The sequence below is a fragment of the Aethalodelphis obliquidens genome, unplaced genomic scaffold (genome assembly GCF_003676395.1).
Source record: "Aethalodelphis obliquidens isolate GAN/ISIS:26980383/991018 unplaced genomic scaffold, ASM367639v1 scaffold45, whole genome shotgun sequence".
Lineage (NCBI taxonomy): Eukaryota > Metazoa > Chordata > Mammalia > Artiodactyla > Delphinidae > Aethalodelphis > Aethalodelphis obliquidens.
In genome coordinates, this window is record NW_020837989.1 from 10,223,656 (window position 1) to 10,246,655 (window position 23,000).

General features: G+C 38.2%; 1 protein-coding gene across 3 annotated transcripts in view; it reads right to left on the reverse strand.

Annotated features, from left to right (window-relative positions):
• Nucleotides 1–23,000, reverse strand: part of SPINK5 (serine peptidase inhibitor Kazal type 5) — a 69,899-nt gene that overhangs the window by 21,144 nt on the left and 25,755 nt on the right. For all 3 annotated transcript variants that reach the window (XM_027081688.1, XM_027081686.1, XM_027081687.1), the window contains 11 exons: nucleotides 22,076–22,157; nucleotides 19,821–19,948; nucleotides 18,267–18,348; nucleotides 17,029–17,153; nucleotides 16,510–16,591; nucleotides 16,036–16,163; nucleotides 13,013–13,061; nucleotides 4,864–4,991; nucleotides 4,153–4,213; nucleotides 1,692–1,819; nucleotides 16–127 (listed from right to left, as the gene is read on the reverse strand). In XM_027081688.1, coding sequence (XP_026937489.1) covers nucleotides 16–127; nucleotides 1,692–1,819; nucleotides 4,153–4,213; nucleotides 4,864–4,991; nucleotides 13,013–13,061; nucleotides 16,036–16,163; nucleotides 16,510–16,591; nucleotides 17,029–17,153; nucleotides 18,267–18,348; nucleotides 19,821–19,948; nucleotides 22,076–22,157 — 1,105 coding nt within the window. The remainder of the gene's footprint in view (nucleotides 1–15; nucleotides 128–1,691; nucleotides 1,820–4,152; nucleotides 4,214–4,863; nucleotides 4,992–13,012; nucleotides 13,062–16,035; nucleotides 16,164–16,509; nucleotides 16,592–17,028; nucleotides 17,154–18,266; nucleotides 18,349–19,820; nucleotides 19,949–22,075; nucleotides 22,158–23,000) is intronic.

Here is a 23,000-nt window from a genome sequence, read left to right on the forward strand (position 1 = left end):
AGAGGCTGCTCTCACCTGAGCTTTCCCTCTTCTGCCACGTTTGAAACCACTCCGTACAGCTTTTCTCTGATCTTCCTTTTCTTTTCTCTCCTTTTCTTTTCTCTTTCTTGCTTCATCTTCTTTCTGGCTGGAAATTGGAAAGTGGGAGGTAGGGAATAATAGATTACAGCGAGTGGAATGCATTTCTGTGAGTTTCTCATCATATGACCAGATTAGATTTGTATGGAATTCACCGGCATTTATTGAACACCTATTACATTGCAGGTCCTCTTCTTTGAAAATATCAATAGAAAGATGAATTATGTCACATCCTTTTGCCTGGAAGAGCTCTCATTGCAGTAGAAGAAAACCAGCGTTTACATAACCTCAAGCAAGACTAGGTGAGCAATTAATTAGCATTTTGTAAATGCTCATGTGAACCTCCAGCTGGATTTCTCTCAAATACCTCATGTTCAAAAGGTCCCAAAATAATTATCTTCTCTGCCAAATGTGTTCTTCCTCCTGGATTCTCTTTCACAAAGAACAAAACATTGGAGCCATCCCTAACCGCTCCCTCTCCTTCAGCTCGCATAGCTGTTGCCACAGGACGTTGGTTTCACTTTCAGTGTCTCCTATGTTGACCCACTCACCTTCTATTCTAGCTCCCTTGCTCTAGTTACCTCTCACTGGATTATTGTAATCCCCTACTACCGCCAGCGGTATTCTGAATTTTAGTCCCTTCCTCTTTTCTCCTTTTTACTGCTGACATATGAATCTTCCAAAAGGAACCATATTTACGCCACTTACTCTCCTAGCTGAAAAATTTTAGCAGCTTGCCACTGTATATAGAATTGACTTCAAAATCCATGATCTGGCATTCACAGTTGGTGAAGTGGGTAAGCTCTAACGAAACTAAAATGACTTGCTCTCTTTATGTACATACAGTACAGTTTCTCTAATTTTAGATTTTACTTACACTGTTCCTTCTTCCTCTCATTCCTTCCCATACTGTTCACATATGATCCAAATTACCAGATCTAGTTCTATTCTTCCATAAAACTTTCTCTTAACGCTCCCTTTCCTAAACTACCATAACACACTGTATATATCATTTTTCACTTAGCAATTCCTCCTTTGTGTTATATTAATTTATGCCCATGTCTAAACCTTACTGAACTATATGATTTTTGGTAATACTGTTTCATGCAACTTTGTATAACCAACCGTTATACACATTATACATTGTACATGTTCAGCAAATGACTGTTAATGACAAATATTTTAGGTGTACTTCCAAACTTTGTGTAAAGCTATTTTTAGTTTCCTAGAAGTGTGATTGTTTTTTTTCCAAAAATGCAGGTAGAGGCGTTAGATTGATAGTAAAATCTGTGTATGTTCTTCCCGATGGGGATTACAAAATAATCCAGAAAAGGGATCCACCTGACAGCAAAGGGCTTAAGATTTTACCAAGAAAGATGGTGTGATCATTGTAAGGTGCTACCCCAGAACTAATGGAGAATGTAGTGTAATAACTTAGTCACCTATTGCCTATTTCTAGAATTGTGAATCTTAGCCTCTGTAAAGAGAGATTCACCCCAAAATGCTTTAGAGATCATCATTTGTCATTTTTACATGTAAGGAAAGGACAAACACAATCTATATTATCTTCCCGGCTCTGCCACCCACAGCATGGGCTTCATCTGTGCACTCACAGGACTTCTTTGCACATGGCGCACTTGTTGCCATGGGTCTTGCCATCTGGGCCACGCACAGGATCATTTTCTCGAGTGCAGAAAAGACTTCCATTTTTCAGAAGGCGCCGAAATTCACTGCATGTATCCTAAAAGGAGGAGAAAAGGCAAGAGCTTGGGTATTTTCTTGGAAATTACTTTGTTGGGTCCCTACTAAGTGCTTCCTGGAAAAAAAAAAAAAAAAAGAAAAGAAAATGACCTATGAATGTTTCTTTCTGGCAACTGTTTTGTTCAAATCCTAGTAAGCACACAGGACTTAAAAAGAGGTTTCTGTTTCTTTGTCCTTGAGATATAGCCTCCAAATCCAGACTGAACCTGCAGTCACACACAAGCAAGAACCTCTTAATAAACTGGGTTCTCTGCAGACTGGTCACAGTCCTTAGTCAAGATTTTATTGTCCCTCTCTATTATATTAATGCAATAAAAACACTGCACATGGCATAGAAGTTTAAAGAATTAAGGTTTAGGTAGAACTTTGAAGTTCACCTGGTGCAACCATCTGTACTACGTCTCAATCCCCTTTATGTCATGCCTGCCAAAAAGTGGTCTAATTTGCACTGGAATACCTGCAGTGATGAGTTCGTTACCCTCCAGATAGTTCATTCCAAGATTTCTTAAATCATTCCCACAGATTAGCCATAGTGCTACTTTGGGAGGATCTTGGAAAATATCTCTAATCAATCCTATAGGATCCTTATCCTTAGAGTTTTATTTTTCTAAGATGTCACTGCATGGGATGAATACGTTCTTTCAAACCAGTAAGCAAAGTCAACATATTTTACTTCCCTCAGAAAAATTGAGTATATTTTCCTTCCTGCACGCAGAAAGTCCTTCATATATTTGGAGAAAGCTTTCTTGTCCTTCTCCATAGCTCCCTATGTGCTTTTCCAAGAGCAAAGCATCCCCAGATACTTCAGTCTTTCTGTTCCAATCTGTTTCAGTCATTTGCACCATTTTGCATTCTTAATTCTTCCCTTTCAACATAATATTCCAGGTATGTCCAGACAAGCCCAATATTTTGGCAGCTTATATAATATCATTAGTTAGAATTCCATTCTGTCACCAAGAGACCTTGGATGAGGGGGTCTTGCCTCTCTGTGCCTCAGTTACCTCTTCTATAAAATGGAAATAATGATAGTATCTGTTTCACACAGTTAAAATAATAATGGCCAATATCTATTAAGTATTCAATATATGTGCTGAATTGTTATGAGAATAATGTGAAATAATGTATATCTACTATATCTACAATGACTGACATCTAGGAAGTACTCAATAAATTTTAGCTTCAGAGTTATGAGGAATTGAGATAGAATAAGCAAATCACTTAAGATCATATAATTAATTACTGGTGGCAAGTAAGACTGAACTTGTGTTTTTTTCTGTATCTTTTAGTTCAAGTCAAAACTCAGTGAGGACAAGAGTGAGTTTTTTCCTAGCTTTCCTTCAAGGTTCACTGCCTGATTCCCTAACTGGTCATATTTAGCAAAAGAAATATGATATGAGAGGATAGTTTATGGATAGTAGCTAATGTGAAATCAGAAATCGTCTGATACCGAAGAATATTTTCTTATTGATGTTGAAAAGGGAAGCATATGAGCTCATATTATTTTTAAATTCAGGCTCACAATTGTGGGGAAAATAACTGTAAACAAACCAATCATACAGAATTCCAAGTGGTACTTCATTATAGATTATTTTTAATATCAATAGTTTTTTGATGGGGGCAAGGAAATATCCACAAACCTGGAAAAATCTACCTGGAGTCATTCATTTTGAAACCAAGAAAATATTATTGGGGAAAGTTGCTCTTCTATTTTTCTGCCAACTGCTGACACCAGAGATAATTAAAGTTAAAGCAAGGAACACACCTGGTTTGACCAAATGTGCTCATCCAGAGCTACATAGTGTGTTAGGAATAATGCTAGATTTGGTGTCAGGAAGTCTAAGTTTGAATTGTTTCTGTTTTGCAGCTGTGAGAACTTTGAAACAGTATGAAGATTCTGATACCAATAGTCTCACTACCTTTGTAAGCACGTTCTTCCTCCTTCTGGATTTTAAATCTTCATTTAAAAATAGGGCATGGAGTAAATCAGAGGTTTGCAAACTATGGCCCATGAGCAAAATCTGGCCTACCACCTTTTTTGTGTAAGTAAAGTTTCATTGGAACACAGCCATGCCCATTTATCTGCATATCATCCATGGCTGTTCTAGAGCTACAATAGCAGAGTTGAGTAGTTGTGACAGAGACTGAATGGTCACAACCTAAAATATCTACTGTCTGGCCCTTTAAGAAAATTTTATCAACCCCTGGACTAACTAAACCTTGAGTTCTCTCACATAGGCCTTCAGTGATTCCATGAGTTATTTTTAAAGAGAAACTGCAAACCGCATTGTGGTATGAAGCTTCCAAGATAACTACCTTTTCAGCTCCTCTCTTAGGTCTTTTGGATTCAGCTTCTTTTTCTTTTGCTTCTTGCTGGCTGTAAGAGAAAGGCAGGGGGAACAATCATTCCTAGTACCCAATACATATTATCCTAAAGGGGAATCTCTCTTGATAGATATATTCCATTACTTCTACACCTATACCAACTTAGCTTGGGAGTAGAAAGGTAAATGTACACCTCTCCATATTGTTCTTCTTGTTTTTAGTATTGCTTAAAGAGTAAGACACACATGCCATGGCCAGCCAGTAAATAAATTTTCACTACTCTGTTTATTTTGGAAAACAAAGGTATCGGCCTTCTCCTCAGAAAGCAACTAGGATACTTAAAAAATGACTAAATATTAGCAAATATTTAATTTGCTAGCACCCAGTGATTACATCTTTGGATTATTCATGACAGTATGTACACAGAGAACGAAAATTCCAATCCTTATATGCCATTAACTCTGGAGGAGTTTCCTCTTAGCACATGGTCCTCCCTTAATGGCAATTCAGGTACCTTTCAGAACACTGAGAACACTACAAAGAAATGCACCAAGTATGTGGCTTTGTAAGAGTAAATCCCCAAACTCAGTGCAAAGATAGCCATCTGCCTCCTAGAAAAAACCTTCAATGTCATCTCTCTTGCCCACCACAGGCCTGTCTTCTCCGACACTCAGCAGGAGCAGTGACTGCAGCTCTACTCACAAGAAGGCCGCACACATGAAGCAGGTGTTGCCATGGATTTTCCCATCTGGGCCCTTGATGGGGTCATTCTCTGTGGTGCAGGGAAGACGTCCCTTCCTCACATAGTTACGATATTCACGGCACAGCTCCTGCCAAGTGAGGGAGGGTTTAAGAATCAGGTAACTAGGGCTTCCCTGGTGGGGCAGTGGTTGGGAGTCCACCTGCCGATGCAGGGGACACGGGTTCATGCCCCAGTCCGGGAAGATCCCACATGCTGCACAGTGGCTGGGCCCGTGAGCCATGGCCGCTGAGTCTACACGTCTGGAGCCTGTGCTCTGCAGCGGGAGAGGCCACAGCAGTGAGAGGCCCGTGTACCACAAAAAAAAAAAAAAAAAAATAGAATCAGGTAACTAAATATTGAAAGCTTCCTCCACATTACCCCTCTGAAAACTATGATATAATGTCCCAAACATAATGGATGCATCAAGAAGACGATGCAGAAGGTTAGTATTAGCCAGATGCTGTTCAGAGGCCTAGGTCACACATTGTTTGGAATATGAGATTGCTGTCACTTATCTAATTATAAAACCTTCAATTTACCCGAATATTATTCTGGGCTAGGCACTGTGAGAGATACAAAAAAGAATGATTTATTGTCCCTTTCGTAAAGCAATTTGTGGTTGGCAGAATAATAGCTCCTGCCCCCAAATTTGTCCAAGTCCTGATATCCAGGACCTTTGAATATATTGCAGGGCAGGGGGGACTTTGCAGATGTGTTTAAGTTAAGGACCTAGAGATAGGGATATTATCCTGGATTATCCTAGTATGCCCAATGAAATCAAAAGGGTCAGTCCTTAAAACTGGAAGAGTAAGACGGGAGAGAGTGAGAGGGAGATACGACTACAGAAGAACAATTAGAGATGCAATGTTGTTGGCCTTGAAGACGATGGAAACAGTCCAGGAGCCAAGGAACATGAACAGCCTCTGGAAGCTAGAAAAAGCAGAGACATTCATTGCAGAGTTCCTGGAAAATGAAGAAAACATGTTCTCAGAGTGGTTTCCTATCCTCCCTACACTTTTGTCTATTATGAAGAATAAGTAATGCAGAGTAAGAAGTAAAAAGAAAAGTGATTACATGTAGCAGTAAGTCAGTAAGCATTTAAAAGTCTTCTATCGGGGATTCCCTGGTGGTGCAGTGGTTAAGAATCCACCTGCCAATGCAGGGGACACAGGTTCGAGCCCTGGACTGGGAAGATGCCACATACCACGGAGCAACTAAGCTCGTGCACCACAACTACTGAGCCCGCCTGCCACGACTACTGAAGCCTGCACACCTAGAGCTCGTGCTCTGCAACAAGAGAAGCCACTGCAGTGAGAAGCCTGCGAACCACAATGAAGAGTAGTCCCCCACTCACTGCAACTAGAGAAAGCCCGTGTGCAGCAACGAAGACCCAGTGCAGCCCAAGATAAATAAATTAATTAATTTAAAAAAATAAAAAAATAAAAGGCTTCTATCATAGACTCAGAATTGTGATGTCACTATAGTGGATCTGTAAATATTTACCGTCAGCATTCTTTTGAGGGTGCTTAAATACTGGTGCAGAAGAAGGCTGATAAAATTGGTGGAGAGCAATATAAACTATATATGTTTATGATGTGTTGCACATCACAGTCTATAAAAGCTAGGAAAGATCAAGGTGAGGAGATTCAACAGGCCTGGAAGGGGAAGCTTCCTGGAAAAACTGAGAGTATACATACAGGATAAACCCTAGGAAAAACACACCAAGGCACATATTAATCAAACTAACAAAAACTAAATTCAAAGAAAAAAATATTAAAAACAGCAAGGGAGGGCTTCCCTGGTGGCGCAGTGGTTGAGAGTCCACCTGCCGATGCAGGGGACACGGGTTCGTGCCCCGGTCCGGGAAGATCCCACATGCCGCGGAGCGGCTGGGACCGTGAGGCATGGCCGCTGAGCCTGCGTGTCCGGAGCCTGTGCTCCGCAACGGGAGAGGCCACGGCAGTGAGAGGCCTGCGTACCGCAAAAAAACAAAACAAAACAAAGAAAACAGCAAGGGAAAACCAAAATACAACATACAAAGGAATCCCCAGAAGGTTATCAGCTGATTTTTCAGCATAAACTCTGCAAGCCAGAAGGGAGTGGCTGGATATACTTAAAGTGATGAAAGAGAAAAACCTACAACCAAGATTACCCAGCAAGGATCTCATTCAGATTTGATGGAGAAATCAAAAGCTTTTCAGACAAGCAAAAGCTAAGAGAATTCAGCACCACCAAACCAGCTTTACAACAAATGCTACAGAAACTTCTCTAGGTGGGAAACACAAGAGAAGAAAAATACCCACAAAAACAAACCCAAAACAATTAAGAATATGGTAATAGGAACATACATATTGATAATAACCTTGAATGTAAATGGATTAAATGCCCCAACCAAAAGACACAGACTAGCTGAATGGTTACAAAAACAAGACCCATATATATGCTGTCTACAAGACACCACTTCAGACCTAGGGACACATACAGACTGAAGGTGAAGGGATGGAAAAAGATATTCCATGCAAATGGAAATCAAAAGAAAGCTGGAGTAGCAATACTTGTACCAGATAAAATAGACTTTAAAATGAAGACTGTTCCAAGAGATAAGGAGGGACACTACATAACGATCAAAGGATCAATCCAAGAAGAAGACATAACAGTTACAAATGTTTATGCACCCAATATAGGAGCACCTTAATACATAAGGCAAATGCTAACAACCATGAAAAGAGAAATCGACAGTGACACGATAATAGTAGGGGACTTTAACACCCCACTTACACCAATGGACAGATCATCCAAACAGAAAATAAATAAGGAAGCACAAACTTTAAATGACACAATAGACTAGATAGATTTAATTGATATTTATAGAACATTCCACCCGAAAGTGGCAGAGTACACTTTCTTTTCAAGTGCACATACAACATTCTCCAGGATAGATCACATCTTAGGTCACAAATCAAGCCTCAGAAAATTTAAGAAAATTGAAATCGTATCAAGCATCTTTTTTGACTATAGCGCTATGAGACTGGAAGTCAATTAAAGGAAAAAAACTGTAAAAACCACAAATACATGGAGGCTAAACAGTGTGCTACTAAATAACCAAGAGATCACTGAAGAAATCAAAGAAGAAATTAAAAAATACACAGAAACAAATGACAAGGAAAACACGACAACGCAAAACCTATGGGATGCAGGAAAAGCAGTTCTAAGAGGGAAGTTTATAGCATTCAATCTCACCTCAAGAAACAAGAAAAATCTTAAGTAAACAATCTAAACCTACACTTAAAACAACTAGAGAGGGCTTCCCTGGTGGTGCAGTGGTTGAGGGTCTGCCTGCTGATGCAGGGGACACGGGTTTGTGCCCCGGTCCAGGAAGATCTCGCATGCTGCGGAGTGGCTGGGCCCGTGAGCCATGGCCGCTGAGCCTGCGCGTTTGGAGCCTGTGCTTCGCAAGGGGAGAGGCCACAACAGTGAGAGGCCCGCGTACCGTGCGGGAAAAAAAAAAAAAACAACTAGAGAAAGAAGAACAAAGACAACCCAAAGTCAGTAGAAGAAAAGAAATCATAAAGATCAGAGCAGAAATAAATGAAATAGAAATGAAGAAAACAATAGGAAAGATCAATAAAACTAAAAGCTGGTTCTTTGAGAAGATAACAAAATTGGTAAACCCTTAGCTAGACTCATCAAGCAAAAAAGGGAGAGGATGCAAATCAGTAAAATTAGAAATGAAAAAGGAGAAATCACAAATGACACTGCAGAAATACAAAGGATTATAAGAGACTACTACAAACAACTATATGACAATAAAATGGACAACCATGAAGAAATGGACAAATTCTTGGAAAGGTACAATTTTCCAAGACTGAACCAGGAAGAATTAGAAAATATGAACAGACCTATCAATATAAACAGTAATGAAATTGAAATCGTAATTAAAAATCTTCCAACAAACAAAAGTCCAGGACCCGATGGCTTCACAGGTGTATTCTATCAAACATTTAGAGAAGAGCTAACACCCATCCTTCTCAAACTCTTCCAAAAAATTGCAGGGGGCGAAACACTCCCAAATTCATTCTACGAAGCCACCATCACCCTGATACCAAAACCAGAAAAAGATATCACAAAAAAAGAAAACTATAGACCAATATCACTGAGGAACATAGATGCAAAAGTCCTCAACAAAATACTAGCAAACAGAATCCAACAGCACATTAAAAGTATCATACACCATGATCCAGTGGGATTTATCCCAGGGATGCAAGGATTCTTCAGTATATGCAAATCAATCAGTGTGGTACAGCACATTAACAAATTAAGGAATGAAAACCATATGATCATCTCAATAGGTGCAGAAAAAGCTTTTGACAAAGTTCAACACCCATTTATGATAAAAACTCTCCAGAAAATGGGCATAGAGGGAATCTATCTCAACATAATAAAGGCCATATATGACAAAGCCACAGCAAGCATCATACTCAATGGTGAAAAACTGAAAACATTTCCACTAAGATCAGCAACAAGACAAGGATGTCCACTCTCGCCACTCTTATTCAACATAGTTTTGGAAGTCTTAGCCATGGCAATCAGAGGGAAAAAAAGAACTAAAAGGAATACAAATAAAACTGATACAAGGAATACAAATAAAACTGTCATTGTTTGCAGATGACATGATACTATACATAGAGAATCCTAAAAACGCCACCAGAAAACTATTAGAACTAAGCAATGAATTTGGTAAGGTTGCAGGATACAAAATTAATGCACAGAAATCTCTTGCATTTCTATACACAAACAATGAAAAATCAGAAAGAGAAATTAAGGAAACATTCCCATTTACCATTGCAACAAAAGGAATAAACTTATCTAGTAATAAACCTGACTAAGGAGGCAAAAGACTTGTACTCAGAAAACTATAAAACACTAATGAAAAATATCAAAGATGACAAAAACAGATGGAGAAATATACCATGTTCTTGGATTGGAAGAATCAATATTGTGAAAATGACTATACTACCCAAAGCAATCTACGGATTCAGTGCAATCCCTATCAAACTACCAGTGGCATTCTTCACAGAATTAGAACAAAAAATTTTACAATTTGTATGGAAACACAAAAGAACCCCAATAGCCAAAGCAATCTTAAGAAGAGCAGAGTTGGAGGAATCGGGCTCCCTGACTTCAAACTATACCACAAAGCTACAGTAATAAAGACAGTATGGTACTGGCACAAAAATAGAAATATAGATCAGTGGTACAGGATAAAATGCCCAGAGATAAACCCACACACATATGGGCACCTAATTTACAACAGTGGAGGCAAGAACATACAATGGAGGAAAGACAGCCTCTTCAATAAGTGGTGCTGGGAAAACTGGACAGCTACATGTAAAAGAATGAAATTAGAACACTACCTAACTCTACACAAAAATAAACTCCAAATGGATTAAAGACTTAAATGTAAGACCAGACACTATAAAACTGTTAGAGGAAAACATAGAAAAAACACTCTATAACATAAACCATAGCAAGATCTTTTTTGACCAACCTCCTAGAGTATTGGAAATAAAAACAAAAATAAACAAACGGGACTTAATTAAACTTAAAAGCATTTGCACAGCAAAGGAAACCATAAACAAGACAAAAAGACAACCCTCAGAATGGGAGAAAGTATTTGCAAATGAAACAACAGACAAAGGGTTAATCTCCAAAATATACAAAGAGCTCATGGAGCTCAATATCAAAAAAACAAACAATCCAGTTAAAAACTGGGTGGAAGACATAGACATTTCACCAAGGAAGACATGCAGACGGCCAAGAGGCACCTGAAAAGATGCTCAACATCAGTAATTATTAGAGAAATGCAAATCAAAACTACAATGAGGTATCACCTCAGGCCAGTCAGAATGGCCATTATCAAAAAATCTAAAAACAGTAAATGCGGGAAAGGGTGTGGTGAAAAGGGAACACTTGTGCACTGCCGGTGGGAATGTAAATTAATACAACCACTATGGAGAACAGTATGGAGTTTCTTTAAAAAACTAAAAATAGAACTATCATACGACCCAGCAATCCCACTATTGGGCATATACCCTGAGAAAACCACAATTCAAAAAGAGACATTTACCACAATGCCCATTGCAGCACTATTACAATAACCAGGACATGGAAGCAACTTAAGTGTCCATTGACAGATGAATGGATAAAGAAGATGTGGCACATATATACAATGGAATATTACTCAGCCATAAAAATAAACGAAATTGAGTTATTTGTAGTGAGGTGGAGGGACCTAGAGTCTGTCATACAAGTGAAGTAAGTTAGAAGGAGAAAAACAAATACTGATGCTAACGCATATATATGGAATCTAAAAAAAAAAATGGTACTGATGAACTTCGTTGCAGGGCAGGAATAAAGATGTAGACATAGAGAATGGACTTGAGGACACAGGGTGGAAGGGGGAAGCTGGTGCGAAGTGAAAGTAGCATTGACAATATATACACTACCAAATGTAAAATAGTTAGCTAGTGTGAAGCAGCCGCATAGCACAGGGAGATCAGCTCAGTGCTTTGTGATAACCTATAGGGGTGGGATAGGGAGGATGGGAGGGAGGTTCAAGAGGGAGGGAATACGGGGACATATGTATGCATATGGCTGATTCACTTTGTTGTACAACAGAAACTAACACAGTATTGTGAAGCAATTATACTCCAATAAGGATCTATTAAAAAAAAAGAAAGAAAGACATATCTGAAACAAAGATATGGGGGAGAGAACAAATATGAAAGTATGATGCCTGGAGAAACTGACACCTTTCTGGGAGTTACTTGATAAAGTCCAGGGATGGGGGATGCATATTTGAAACAGAAGAGTAACAATGGGAGTGGAGAGGAGGAGGAATGTGTTAAGACCATTTGAAAAATCTAATAGGATTTAGAAACTGATCAAACATTATAGATAAAACAAATTTTCAATTCTGAATTACTAATAAAAAGATGGTTCCAGGTAACAGAAAGTTACTGAGAAAATGAATCAGTTTAAAGGCAACATTTTAAACTGTCAACTTCCCCCCCCAAATTATTAGGCTTATACTTTTGAAGCTGTTGTTAGGAAACAGAATAAATAAAGGTAAACCTTGTGTAAGGCTATGTGAGAGTAATCCTACATCTATGTAAAGACAGACTTTGCTACTTATAAAATTGTAAAATTATAGAAATGTGAAGTAGATTAAAAATAATTAGAAAGTCAAAGGATTTAATTAATAGTCATAATTGAAAGTGAAAATACTAGTATTCCTCCATAGCTGGGTGCTGACAAAGATCAACTATGATAATATATGTGCTCTTTGTTTTGTAAATTGAACTAATGTGAATGATAGGGATGTTGTACTCTCTTTAAAATAGCTAAGAGGTAGGAATTATGTAACCTGAAATTAGTAAATTGTAAAAATTGATAGTAATAACCTGTGCCTGACAACAGAAATCTTAAGAAAAGCCAAATAAGTTAAACTCCATTTTTAATGAACTAAACCTTAAATTTTGAATTATCATGAAATAAAATTGATACTCAGGAAACTTGTACTTAAGACTTTTTTTTCCAGGTTAAAGGTTATATTTATTCATTTTTTAAATTAATTTTTATTGGAGTATAGTTACAATTTTTATTGGAGTATAGACTTACAATGTTAGTTTCTGCTATACAGCAAAGTGAATCAGTTATACATATACCTATATCCACTCTTTTTTGATTCTATTCCCATATAGGTCATTACAGAGTATTAAGTAGAGTTCCCTGTGCTATATAGTAGGTTCTTATTAGTTACCTGTTTTACATATAGTACTATGTATATGTCAATTCCAGTCTCCCAATTTATCCACCCCCGTTTCCCCTTTGGTAACCATAAGATTGTTTTCTACATCTGTGACTCTATTTCTGTTTCATAGGTTCATTTGTACCATTTTTTAAGATTCCACATGTAAGCGATATCATATGATATTTATCTTTCCTGTCCCAAAAAAACAGGAAAACATTTATGCTAATGAGATATCTAGAATGTTGTTGCAGAGAAAAAATGTCAGGGTATAATATAAGAATTTGTGAGAAGATTACCTTTGCAGTTTGTCTTTTAGCCTTTGCTCTTGCTCTTTCCTCTTGTTGACTGTAAGAAACAGGAAAAAAGAGAGACAGAAGAATCTTAATACAGTAGTATAGATTCTTAACATTCACAGGTTGATCATTCATTGCTTTGATTATTCTCAAGCAACTCCAAAGATCCACTCATAGTAGGTGTAATTTTATTGGGTAATAATTAGAATGATTTACCACATCTCAAGAGAATGGTGTTCAAGGGAAAACCCCTTAATTAATGAGTAAACCTATTTAGCTTCCCAGCAAATATCCTGGAATAGGACTTTCTTATTTGCTGATTCTTTTACATCTGCAAAAGGTGCAGAACTCTTTATAAAGTGGTGATATTTAGCTTCTGGGAGGCAGTATAGCATGGTGATTAAGAAGAAAGTTAAGAAGAAAGACTCTGCAGCCAAATAGAATAAGGAACACAAAAAGTGTCTTAACCTCTCTGTGTTTTCCTCATCTTTAAATGGGGAAATGGAGTGGAGGGATAGAAGAGGTCATAAGAATACTTCTCTCATAGGACTGTTGTGAGCATTAAATAAGTTGATACATGTAAAGCAGTTAGAATTAGTATCCGGTACATAATAAAGTGATTGATAAAAGTGATTGTCATCATCAGCATTGTAAGCATTATTGAAAGTGAACACTCCAAAAACAGGCATATTGGTCTTCCCTGGTGGTGCAGTGGTTAGGAATCCGCCTGCCAATGCAGGGGACACGGGTTCGAGCCCTGGTCCGGAAAGATCCCACATACCGCAGAGCAACTAAGTCCATGTGCCACAACTACTGAGCCTGCACCCTAGAGCCCCCAAGCCACAACTACTCAGCCCACGTGCCACAACTACTGAAGCCCGTGCTCCTAGAGCCCGTGTTCTGCAACAAGAGAGACCACTGCAATGAGAAGCCCGTGCACCGCAAGGAAGAGTGGCCCCCTGCTCACCACAACTTGAGAAAGCCCGTGTGCAGCAGTGAGGACCCAACACAGCCAAAAATGAATAAATAACTTTTATTTATATAAATAAAATAAATAAAAACAACAAAAAAACAGGCACATGATGAAAATGAAATGAGAGTAATAGCTGTTAACCATTTTGGATGAGTAACAGTGTTAGAAATTGAGTTTAATATACTCAGTCTGCAGCATAATTTAGATCTATAATGCAGATAATTCAATCATGTTGTAGAGACAAATAGTTTGCTAAAACGTTTTCATACGTTACAGTCAACGTAAAAACTGCTCATTGATCAACTTAAAACTTTTTTAAAAGTTGAAAACACTATTTGTATATGATATTAAAGTGTTTAAGAAATGACTATGGAGGGAAGTATGGTTCTTAAGAAAGGCAATAGCCTTTGCTAACATATCCATAAAATATGAGGCAATAAAATTTTAATTGGATAAGGAATTTTTATATTGATGGAACAAACTAAAATAGCTCCAGAATTGTGGGGTTTCTTATACTTCTTTATATGGATACTGATCCAAACTTTACTGTGAGTCTAAGTTGACTATAAAATTTAAGAAGCATTTTCTTTGCATAATGAAAACTTGTCAGAGGAAACAGCAGAGATGACCACTAGGTGGCAGACTTACTTCCTCATCTCTGAAAGATTAAGGTAAAGAAAAACAGACTGAGATGAGCGTAACAGGCAGATGTTACTACCAGAAGTTGATAATGGCTTTGCTAAATAATTATACCCTGTCTACACCCTACATTGAGAAATCTTATCATTTTCTTCATTTTTCCTGGGCCGAAATTTCCATCATTCTCATCTTCTCTGGGCCTTAATTTTTTTCCATCTATAACTTGGGATAATACAGAACCCATTTCATACGGTTGTTGTGAAGATTAAATGAGATTGGGTAGCAAAACCCAAGTATATGCCGATTATATGCCAATAAATGTTGGTTATGATAATTATATGGTCATCGTCATGACTTCCATCTAACAGATTTTTTAATGCTTCCATGGCTCACTTACACTATGGGACAAATCTGCTGGGTTGTATTGCCCTCCACTAGGGAAGACGGAATGACTGAATCCTTTCAGAGATTCTGGGCATATAGAAAATAGAGTATCCCTTGGGACAAAGACTTAAGGAATACAGCAGACTCTGGTTTGAGAGGACATACCATGTTGTCTATTCTAAAGTCATACTTTAGTCCCCTGTAAATGAGGTATTCAACTCCTATACAACAAAATCATCATTCCTGAAGCAGCCTTTCTCTAACTATTGCAGAGTTCATCTTCATGTTGTGCCCAAATCTGTCTCCCTATATCTCTCATCAATTTTAATTCTGTTCCTTGAGGTCACACAGAACGAGTAGAAATAAAAATCATGAACCAACACAAAACAAAAATTCCTAAAATTTGCCATGCACCATAATGATATCAATATATTACATGTAATCTCATGCATTTCCTCTTTCAGCTGATAATCCTTCAGAAAACTAAAAGCAATTAGTATGGTTGTCATAGAGTATTCTCTTCTCTGAAAAAAGGATTCGGAGTTCTTTCTGAAATGTCCTGAAATTATTCTGCATTTTTTATATCACAGTAGTTATCATCTGAAAGCTCTCCACTTGGTTTTGGAGTTTTTTGTGTGTTTGTTTGTTTTTTAGTTCATTTAAATGTGACACACAAGAAGAGGAAAACTGGGCTTCCCTGGTGGCGCAGTGGTTGAGAGTCTGCCTGCCGATGCAGGGGACACGGGTTCGTGCCCCAGTCCGGGAAGACCCCACATGCCGCGGAGCGGCTGGGCCCGTGAGCCATGGCCGCTGAGCCTGCGCGTCCAGAGCCTGTGCTCTGCAACGGGAGAGGCCACAACAGTGAGAGGCCTGCGTACCGCAAAAAATAAAAAAAATTTAAAAAAAAGGAAGAGGAAAACTACACTGAAGTTTTACACTGAAGAGGAAAACGCATTATTCATAATTGTTGGAAAACTGCCCTTAGCAGTTCCCTGTCCCCACTGCCTCAGAAGCCCCAAGCTCTACTCACAAGAGAGCCTCACACATGAAGCAGAGGTTGACATGCTCCTTCCCATCTGGGCCCTGGATGGGGTCGTTCTCTCTAGTGCAAAGAAGGTGTCCATTCTTCATGGATTTGCGGTATTCCCTGCACAACTCCTGTGAAATCAAGGAGGGAAGTTTGAGGTGTTGAACACGGGTTGGATCAGATTGCAAAAACTGCTCAAGTTTATACATTTTTCTTAAATGGCGGTCAGCACTTAGCAAATTTTAGAATAGTTCTTAACTTTGAAGACGTGAATATTTTTAAATGATAAAAGTTACAGACCCTCAACCTAGAAATAGTCACATATGCACATGTGTACATGCACACATGTAAACAAATACACAAACCACAAACTGTATCAATGTTTCATACAGTTTAAGGGAATTTATGGGTTCCCTGAACACCATATATGGATCCCAGGTCCATATGCCTCTGACTTGTTGAAGAAGGTCCCCTCACCTCAAAGGAAGATGTATTCTCAGACTGCCTTTTATTTTTTGATTCATCTTCCCTGTTTTTCTTTTCTTTTTTTTCTGCTTGGCTAAAAAAGAGTGATTTAAAAAGAGATGAGTAAGAATCATAGAATCTCCAGATTGAAAGTGATCTAAAATACTCAAATATCATTCAGTTATTACAGTTATATATATTATGAACCATGTATGAACTGATGTACTGTTGGGCATATTGATATGTTTGCTAGTGATCTGTCGTGTTTTCAGATGATTTCATATCCCACTCTGCAAGGGTATGATCCTTGTTTCATGTCATTTACACTTTCACGGGAACTCAACCAGTGATTGATATGCAGGAATCATTCTTTGACAATTATGACATTGTGCAAAAATGTGTCACAAAAAAATGCCATTGATAAGAAACAAACACAATTTAAGAAACAAAATAGAATAAAGCTCCAAAAAAGAGAAATGAAGCAGAAAGGACAAAACCCTCCCTCATTTTCCCAGCAGCAGCTCTACTCACAGCATAGTCGCACACATGGAGCAGGGGCTGTTATACATTTTCCCATCTGGGCCCTTGGTGGGGTTAATCTCTTTGGTGCAGGGGAGTATTCCATTTGTCATAAACTTGAGGTATGGTCTGCACGGCTTTTGCCAAGATAGAGAAGGTAATTTGGACACACGTTTTATTCCCATTCAGAGCAGAAGTTTGAAGCATCTACATTGGTAGAAACTAATCTTTGAGCCCAGGATTTTAGTTGTGTTTTCTCTCAAATATAAAATTCAATTGAACAAAAAAAACCCTCGTGATTTGCTAAGAGATGGAAACAAATAAGACATAATAGGATGTATAATAAAAGAGGTAGATAAGTAAACTCCACTATAATCTAAATAGAATAAAATAAGTGCAAACATACAGGTACAAGAAAATCTGAGAACTCAGAGGTTGGGACCATGAAATCTGATTGTGGAAATCAGGGAAGATGTCAGGGAACTAGGATACTTTGAGTGAGACTTTGAAGAGTAAATAGGATTTTCCTGGTTAAGAAATGGATTCAGAAATACACATTTTAGATTGCTAAAATAAGCTGAGAAGCACATGTCAGAAACTACATGGCCTATAGCAGAACATGAATTTCTGAATGACGGTAAGGAGCCAAATAAGAGAGTTAAGGAGACTGAAATGCATCCTTTAGTTGATAATGAGTTATTTGTGCATTTTAAGAAAAGCAGTATTATGATCTAGTTAATATTTTGAAACTACTCCAGCTGTGTTAGGGAGGATGGTTGGATAAGAAAAAGAATAGAACTTAGAGGGAAGATTAGGAGACTTTCATCATCTGAAGAAGAAGTTAACGGTAACTTATATAAAGCCATGAAAATGAATATTGTAATATTTCAAAGGTAAAAACTATGTTTTCTGTGTGTGTACAATGTATTTTGAACCCAACTCAGATGTGAAATTTCAAAAATTCACATGTAGAAAATATACACTAAGTGTCTCAGGAAAGTGGTAAGCAAAAGCTAGCATAGTCTGTAAATGATGAAACGAGAACTAGAAATCATTTTTTTTCAGACTGCAAATAAGTTCTTTTTACTGTACAGAGTTAGTCTCTGAAGCAGCAAGAATTGATCCACTCCCATATCATTCATCTCAATGTCATCTCCAGATTGAAAGGTTAAGGTTTTCTGGGGATTTTTGCAGGGCAATATTCCAGCCTTTAGGCTCTTTGAAGTGTGTTCAAATTACAGTCTACTCACTGCATATGAGTCTACTCTTCCAGGTTCTCTTTTACTTCTTGCTTTTGCTTCAGCCTTTTTCTTTTCTTCAGCTTTTGCTTGGCTGAATTAGAAAAAACAAAACAAAACAAAAACAGGACAGATCTATAGGACCAAACACAGTCAATGGTTTCTCCACATTTCTGCATTGCTAATCTGTCCTCCCTCCTGAAGAAGGAGCAACTTTGCCCCTTTATCACTACATACTAATGAGAAGCAACAAAACAGCCTCCAGTATAAGATACCAGAACTTCTTCATAGTTTCTGCATAACACTGAAATAAAGATAGCGTTACTTGTGGATTTGGGAGACTTGCTTTCTGTAAATTACCTTTTTTGGCTGTGGTCAGAAAAGGAACATCATCAGTGTTCATCAAGGAGATATCAAAACTAGTACCGTGGGCTTCCCTGGTGGCGCAGTGGTTGGGGGTCCGCCTGCTGATGCAGGGGACACAGGTTCGTGCCCCGGTCTGGGAAGATCCCACATGCCACAGAGTGGCTAGGCCCGTGAGCCATGGCCGCTGAGCCTGCGCGTCTGGAGCCTGTGCTCCGCAATGGGAGAGGCCACAACAGTAAGAGGCCCCAACAGTGAGAGGCCCGCGTACCGCAAAAAAAAAACAAAAAAGAACTAGTACTGCGGTGACATTACACCTGGAGCCTGAAAGTGGCCTTAATAAAGCACATTGACTGGTCCCCTTGTTTCACAGAGACAAGGTGAGGTGGTGAGGGCTTTGCTTATAATCTCAGGATATGACAACAACTAACCCAAATTTCTCCTCTCAAGTCTATGTTCTGTCTACCACGTCGTGTATGCCGTAGCTTTATTAATTCAGTTTACCTGTATTGCTTACTCATGGCTGTGTTATCTGTAAGAAAATGTAGGATGGGTGGAAAAATAATAATTTCCATACATTGATAAACCAAATGAGCCAAATTTGCTTTGTACAATGGAATTGCATGGTATGTACAGTTAACTGATGGTATTTCAACCATACCTGGTTGTCAATCAAATTACAAAAGACCAAAGATTCTAAATGTAGTCAACTACTTAATCTGAACTCAATCAGATAAACTGAGTACAGTCCCAAATTTTGAAACCAAACTCAGTTATAACTTACTGAGAAATGTCACATTATATGAAGTAACATTTACTGTAATTTAATAAGAGTTCATGGTTGTTTCATGGGCAACTTCAATAATCAGTTTCTGCAGTAAGTGTTAACTTTGGGTCTTTGCCTCTCTGGAAGATGAGATGCCTATAAACTTGTACAACGGGTTCACAATATGAAGCTTCAGCAGTAGGGAGAATTTGATATTTGCATAAGTCAGGATGTTCCAGTGCTAAGAGAATGAGTGTCGGGGCTAACAGACATCTTGGCATAAATGCTCTAGGTACTTATTCCCAGCTCTATTACTTACATTCTCCATGTAATTTCCTGAACTCCCTTCCCAGTTTGCCCATCTATGAAACAAGCTAGTTCTATTAGATTACTGTAGGTTCCCTTTTCTCTTCGACATTCTAAAACTCTGTACTCACTAGAAGTCTTGACACATGGAACACAAGTTGCCATGCATTTTCCCATCTGGGCCACGAATAGGGTAATTTTCTTTGGTACAGAAAGGGATTCCATTCATTGCATGATCCTGATACTCACTGCAGAGTTTCTGAATAAAGAAAATAAGACAGTTTAGATATGGTTCTCTATAAACTTTAGATACTCTTTATCAAAGATATTGGAAAAGAGGAATTAAGGATAAAAAAATAAAACATTTAGGATGTATAATTGTCCAAAAGTTTTGTGATATTTCTCTTCTTGTAAGATTCATCCATTTGGGGCTTCCCTGGTGGCGCAGTGGTTAAGAATCTGCCTGCCAATGCAGGGGACACGGGTTCGTGCCCCGGTCCGGGAAGATCCCACATGCCGTGGAGCAGCTAAGCCCATGAGCCACAACTACTGAGCCTGCGCTCTAGAGCCCACGAGCCACAGATACTGAGCCCACATGCTGCAACTACCGAAGCCCGCACGCCTAGAGCCCGTGCTCCACAACATGAGAAGCCACCACGATGAGAAGCCCGTGCACTGCAATGAAGAGTGGCCCCGGCTCGCTGCAGCTAGAGAAAGCCTGTGCGCAGCAACGAAGACCCAGTGCAGCCAAAAATAATTTAAAAAATAAATTAAGATTCATCCATTTAAGTGTTCAACAAATATATTAAGTTAAAGGGATTAAATATGAATGTGATTTAGCGCTTTTATGTCAAGTGAAAAGGATAAGGAATTGCAATATAAAAAGCTAAGGGATATGACACATGTCTAAATTAAGTATGCACTAGCATATAGGAAAGAATGATCCAAGGAAGTTCAGAGAAGAGCTTATATTTGAGTTGTATCTTTAGAATGTGCCTAGGAGAACAATGTGGCAAAAAAGTCCTCCAGGAGGAATTATGATATGCAAAGACACAGGCGTAAAAGAATATGTTATTTTGAGATAATCTATTACAGTCAGGAGTATAGTGGCTAAAGAATTAGCAGGACACAAAGAGGAAGGTTTGGGAACTCGTTAAAAGGAGACCTTGAAGAAAGTCAAAATCAGACTACTAAACTTTGAAAGGACTTTGGACTTTATTCTTAGGAAATGGAAAACAATATTTATAGCAGAGAAGGACCTAATCAAATCTTTGTTTTAGAAAGATTATCCAGTCGGATGTGTGGAGGGTTTAAGTGACTAAAGACTGAAGCTAGGGAAACTATAGAAGAGAAGGAAGGAAAGGAGGGAGGGAGAGAGGGAAAGAGGGAGGAGGGAAGGAAGGAAGGAAGGAGGGAAGAAGGAAGGAAGGGAGAAAGGGGGGAGGGAGGGAAGGAGGGAGGGAGGGAGGAAGGAAGGGAGAAAAAGAAAAGGAAGAGAGAAAGGAAGGAAGAAATTGAAAGTGAAAGATAGGATAGTTGAGGGACATTTAACAGCTAAAATTAAAAGGACTGTGTAACCTAGGACTGAAGGAAAGAAAGCAGTTGAAACAGGCCTTAGCAATTAAGATATAGTTACATGAAGGCAGAAGGTGGACTACGGGAATGAGCTATTTTATGAAACTGAACTACACTTCATAGAAGGTGGGATAACTCTAAGGAATAAGTTAAATAGGGTCTCTTTAATGGAGTGAAATGGTCCAAATACACTCTAGAATACCTGTAAACATTAGATTTTCATAATGCCATTGGTTCATGGAAGTATTTCCTACTCTGTGAAAACAACATGGAAGAATAATTGAATCTTGAAGATTGAGGAAGATGTTGGCTAGAAGTACAGAGAACAGGCAGGATGCTAATGTATCAATGCAAAAGAAAGCTATTAGGTATCTGTGCTAAGATGACAGCAGTGGAAAAAAAGGAGATGACTAGTTAAGAGGTGTTTTAAAAGTAGAATGTCGTATGATTTTAAAAGGATCATATTAAAATTTTACATTGCTATTGCTTTCAAAATGAAAACCCCAAAACAACTGTCACACATTTGAAGAATGTATATCAGCTTTGAATTCAGATAAGCCTTGATATATCACCTTCATTCAGGAGTGTAGAACTGTTTTTATTAATGTGCCTTAATTTCCTCCAAATAGAGCTGAAAATTGTAATGTCATAAGTATTCTAAATCTTATAAAATAGTAACTAAAAATTAGTCTCCAGAAACCCATTAGTAGTGGAGGAAAAATAAATAAATATTGAAAATGCATTCTAGAGTAAAGTACACACATGCACACCCTACAAAAGTCGTAACTGAATTGATCAAACTAATCCTCACCTCAGTTTCTCTTTTAACTTTTTCTTTAGCCTTTCTCAGGTGTTCATCTGCTTTATTTTTTTCTTCTGAAAAATGCTGTTTGCTGGAGTAAGAAACAAAAATAAGGAAGTGAATATAGATGTTTTGAATCTTCAAGCTACAAAATGGTCATTTAGATGCAAGTGGAAAAAAACAGCTAAGTGTTCCTGAGTTTTAGAACAAACATTTTCAAACCACCCTAAAGCCCCTTATGAAATTGAAATCTTCACCATTTCCCCAAAGAACCCCTTGCATTTTGCCTTTAAGTTTGCCATTTCCTTCCACTGTAACAATCTTTTTCTTTTTTTTTTTGTCATCTTCCCTTTTAAACCTCCCCAGCTTAAATTCTACCTTCTTTAAGAAGACATCTCATACCTCAAAGTGGAAATGAGTTCTACATCTTTCAGTGTGTTTTCATACTTGTATATTCTTCTCTTATAGGACAGTTTTCATTCTGTCTTGCAATGTGTGTGTGTGTGTGTGTGTGTGTGTGTGTGTGTACATCCAAGGATTATTTTTGCTATTAGCCTTAAGCTTCTTGAGAGCAGGGATCTTTGTCCATACATTCATTCATTCACTTATTTATTCAACATTTGGTTAGTAATTATTTTTCAGCAAGCATTGGAAAGCACTCTGGGCATATAGTTCAGTAGTTTACAATATAAACACATACCCTATCTTCTTTGAACTTACAGACCAGTAGAGAAGAGTGACAGTCAACAAATAGTACTAGAAATAATTATACAAATACCAACTATGATGACTAGTATAAAATAAAATTATCAAGTGTTGTAAAGATTGAATTTAATTAGTGATTTTAGGAGATTTCATCCAAGGAAGGATAATCTTGAAATGCAAACTGTAGAAGAGACATTAGCTGGCCAAAACAAGAACTGGCAGTCAGAAA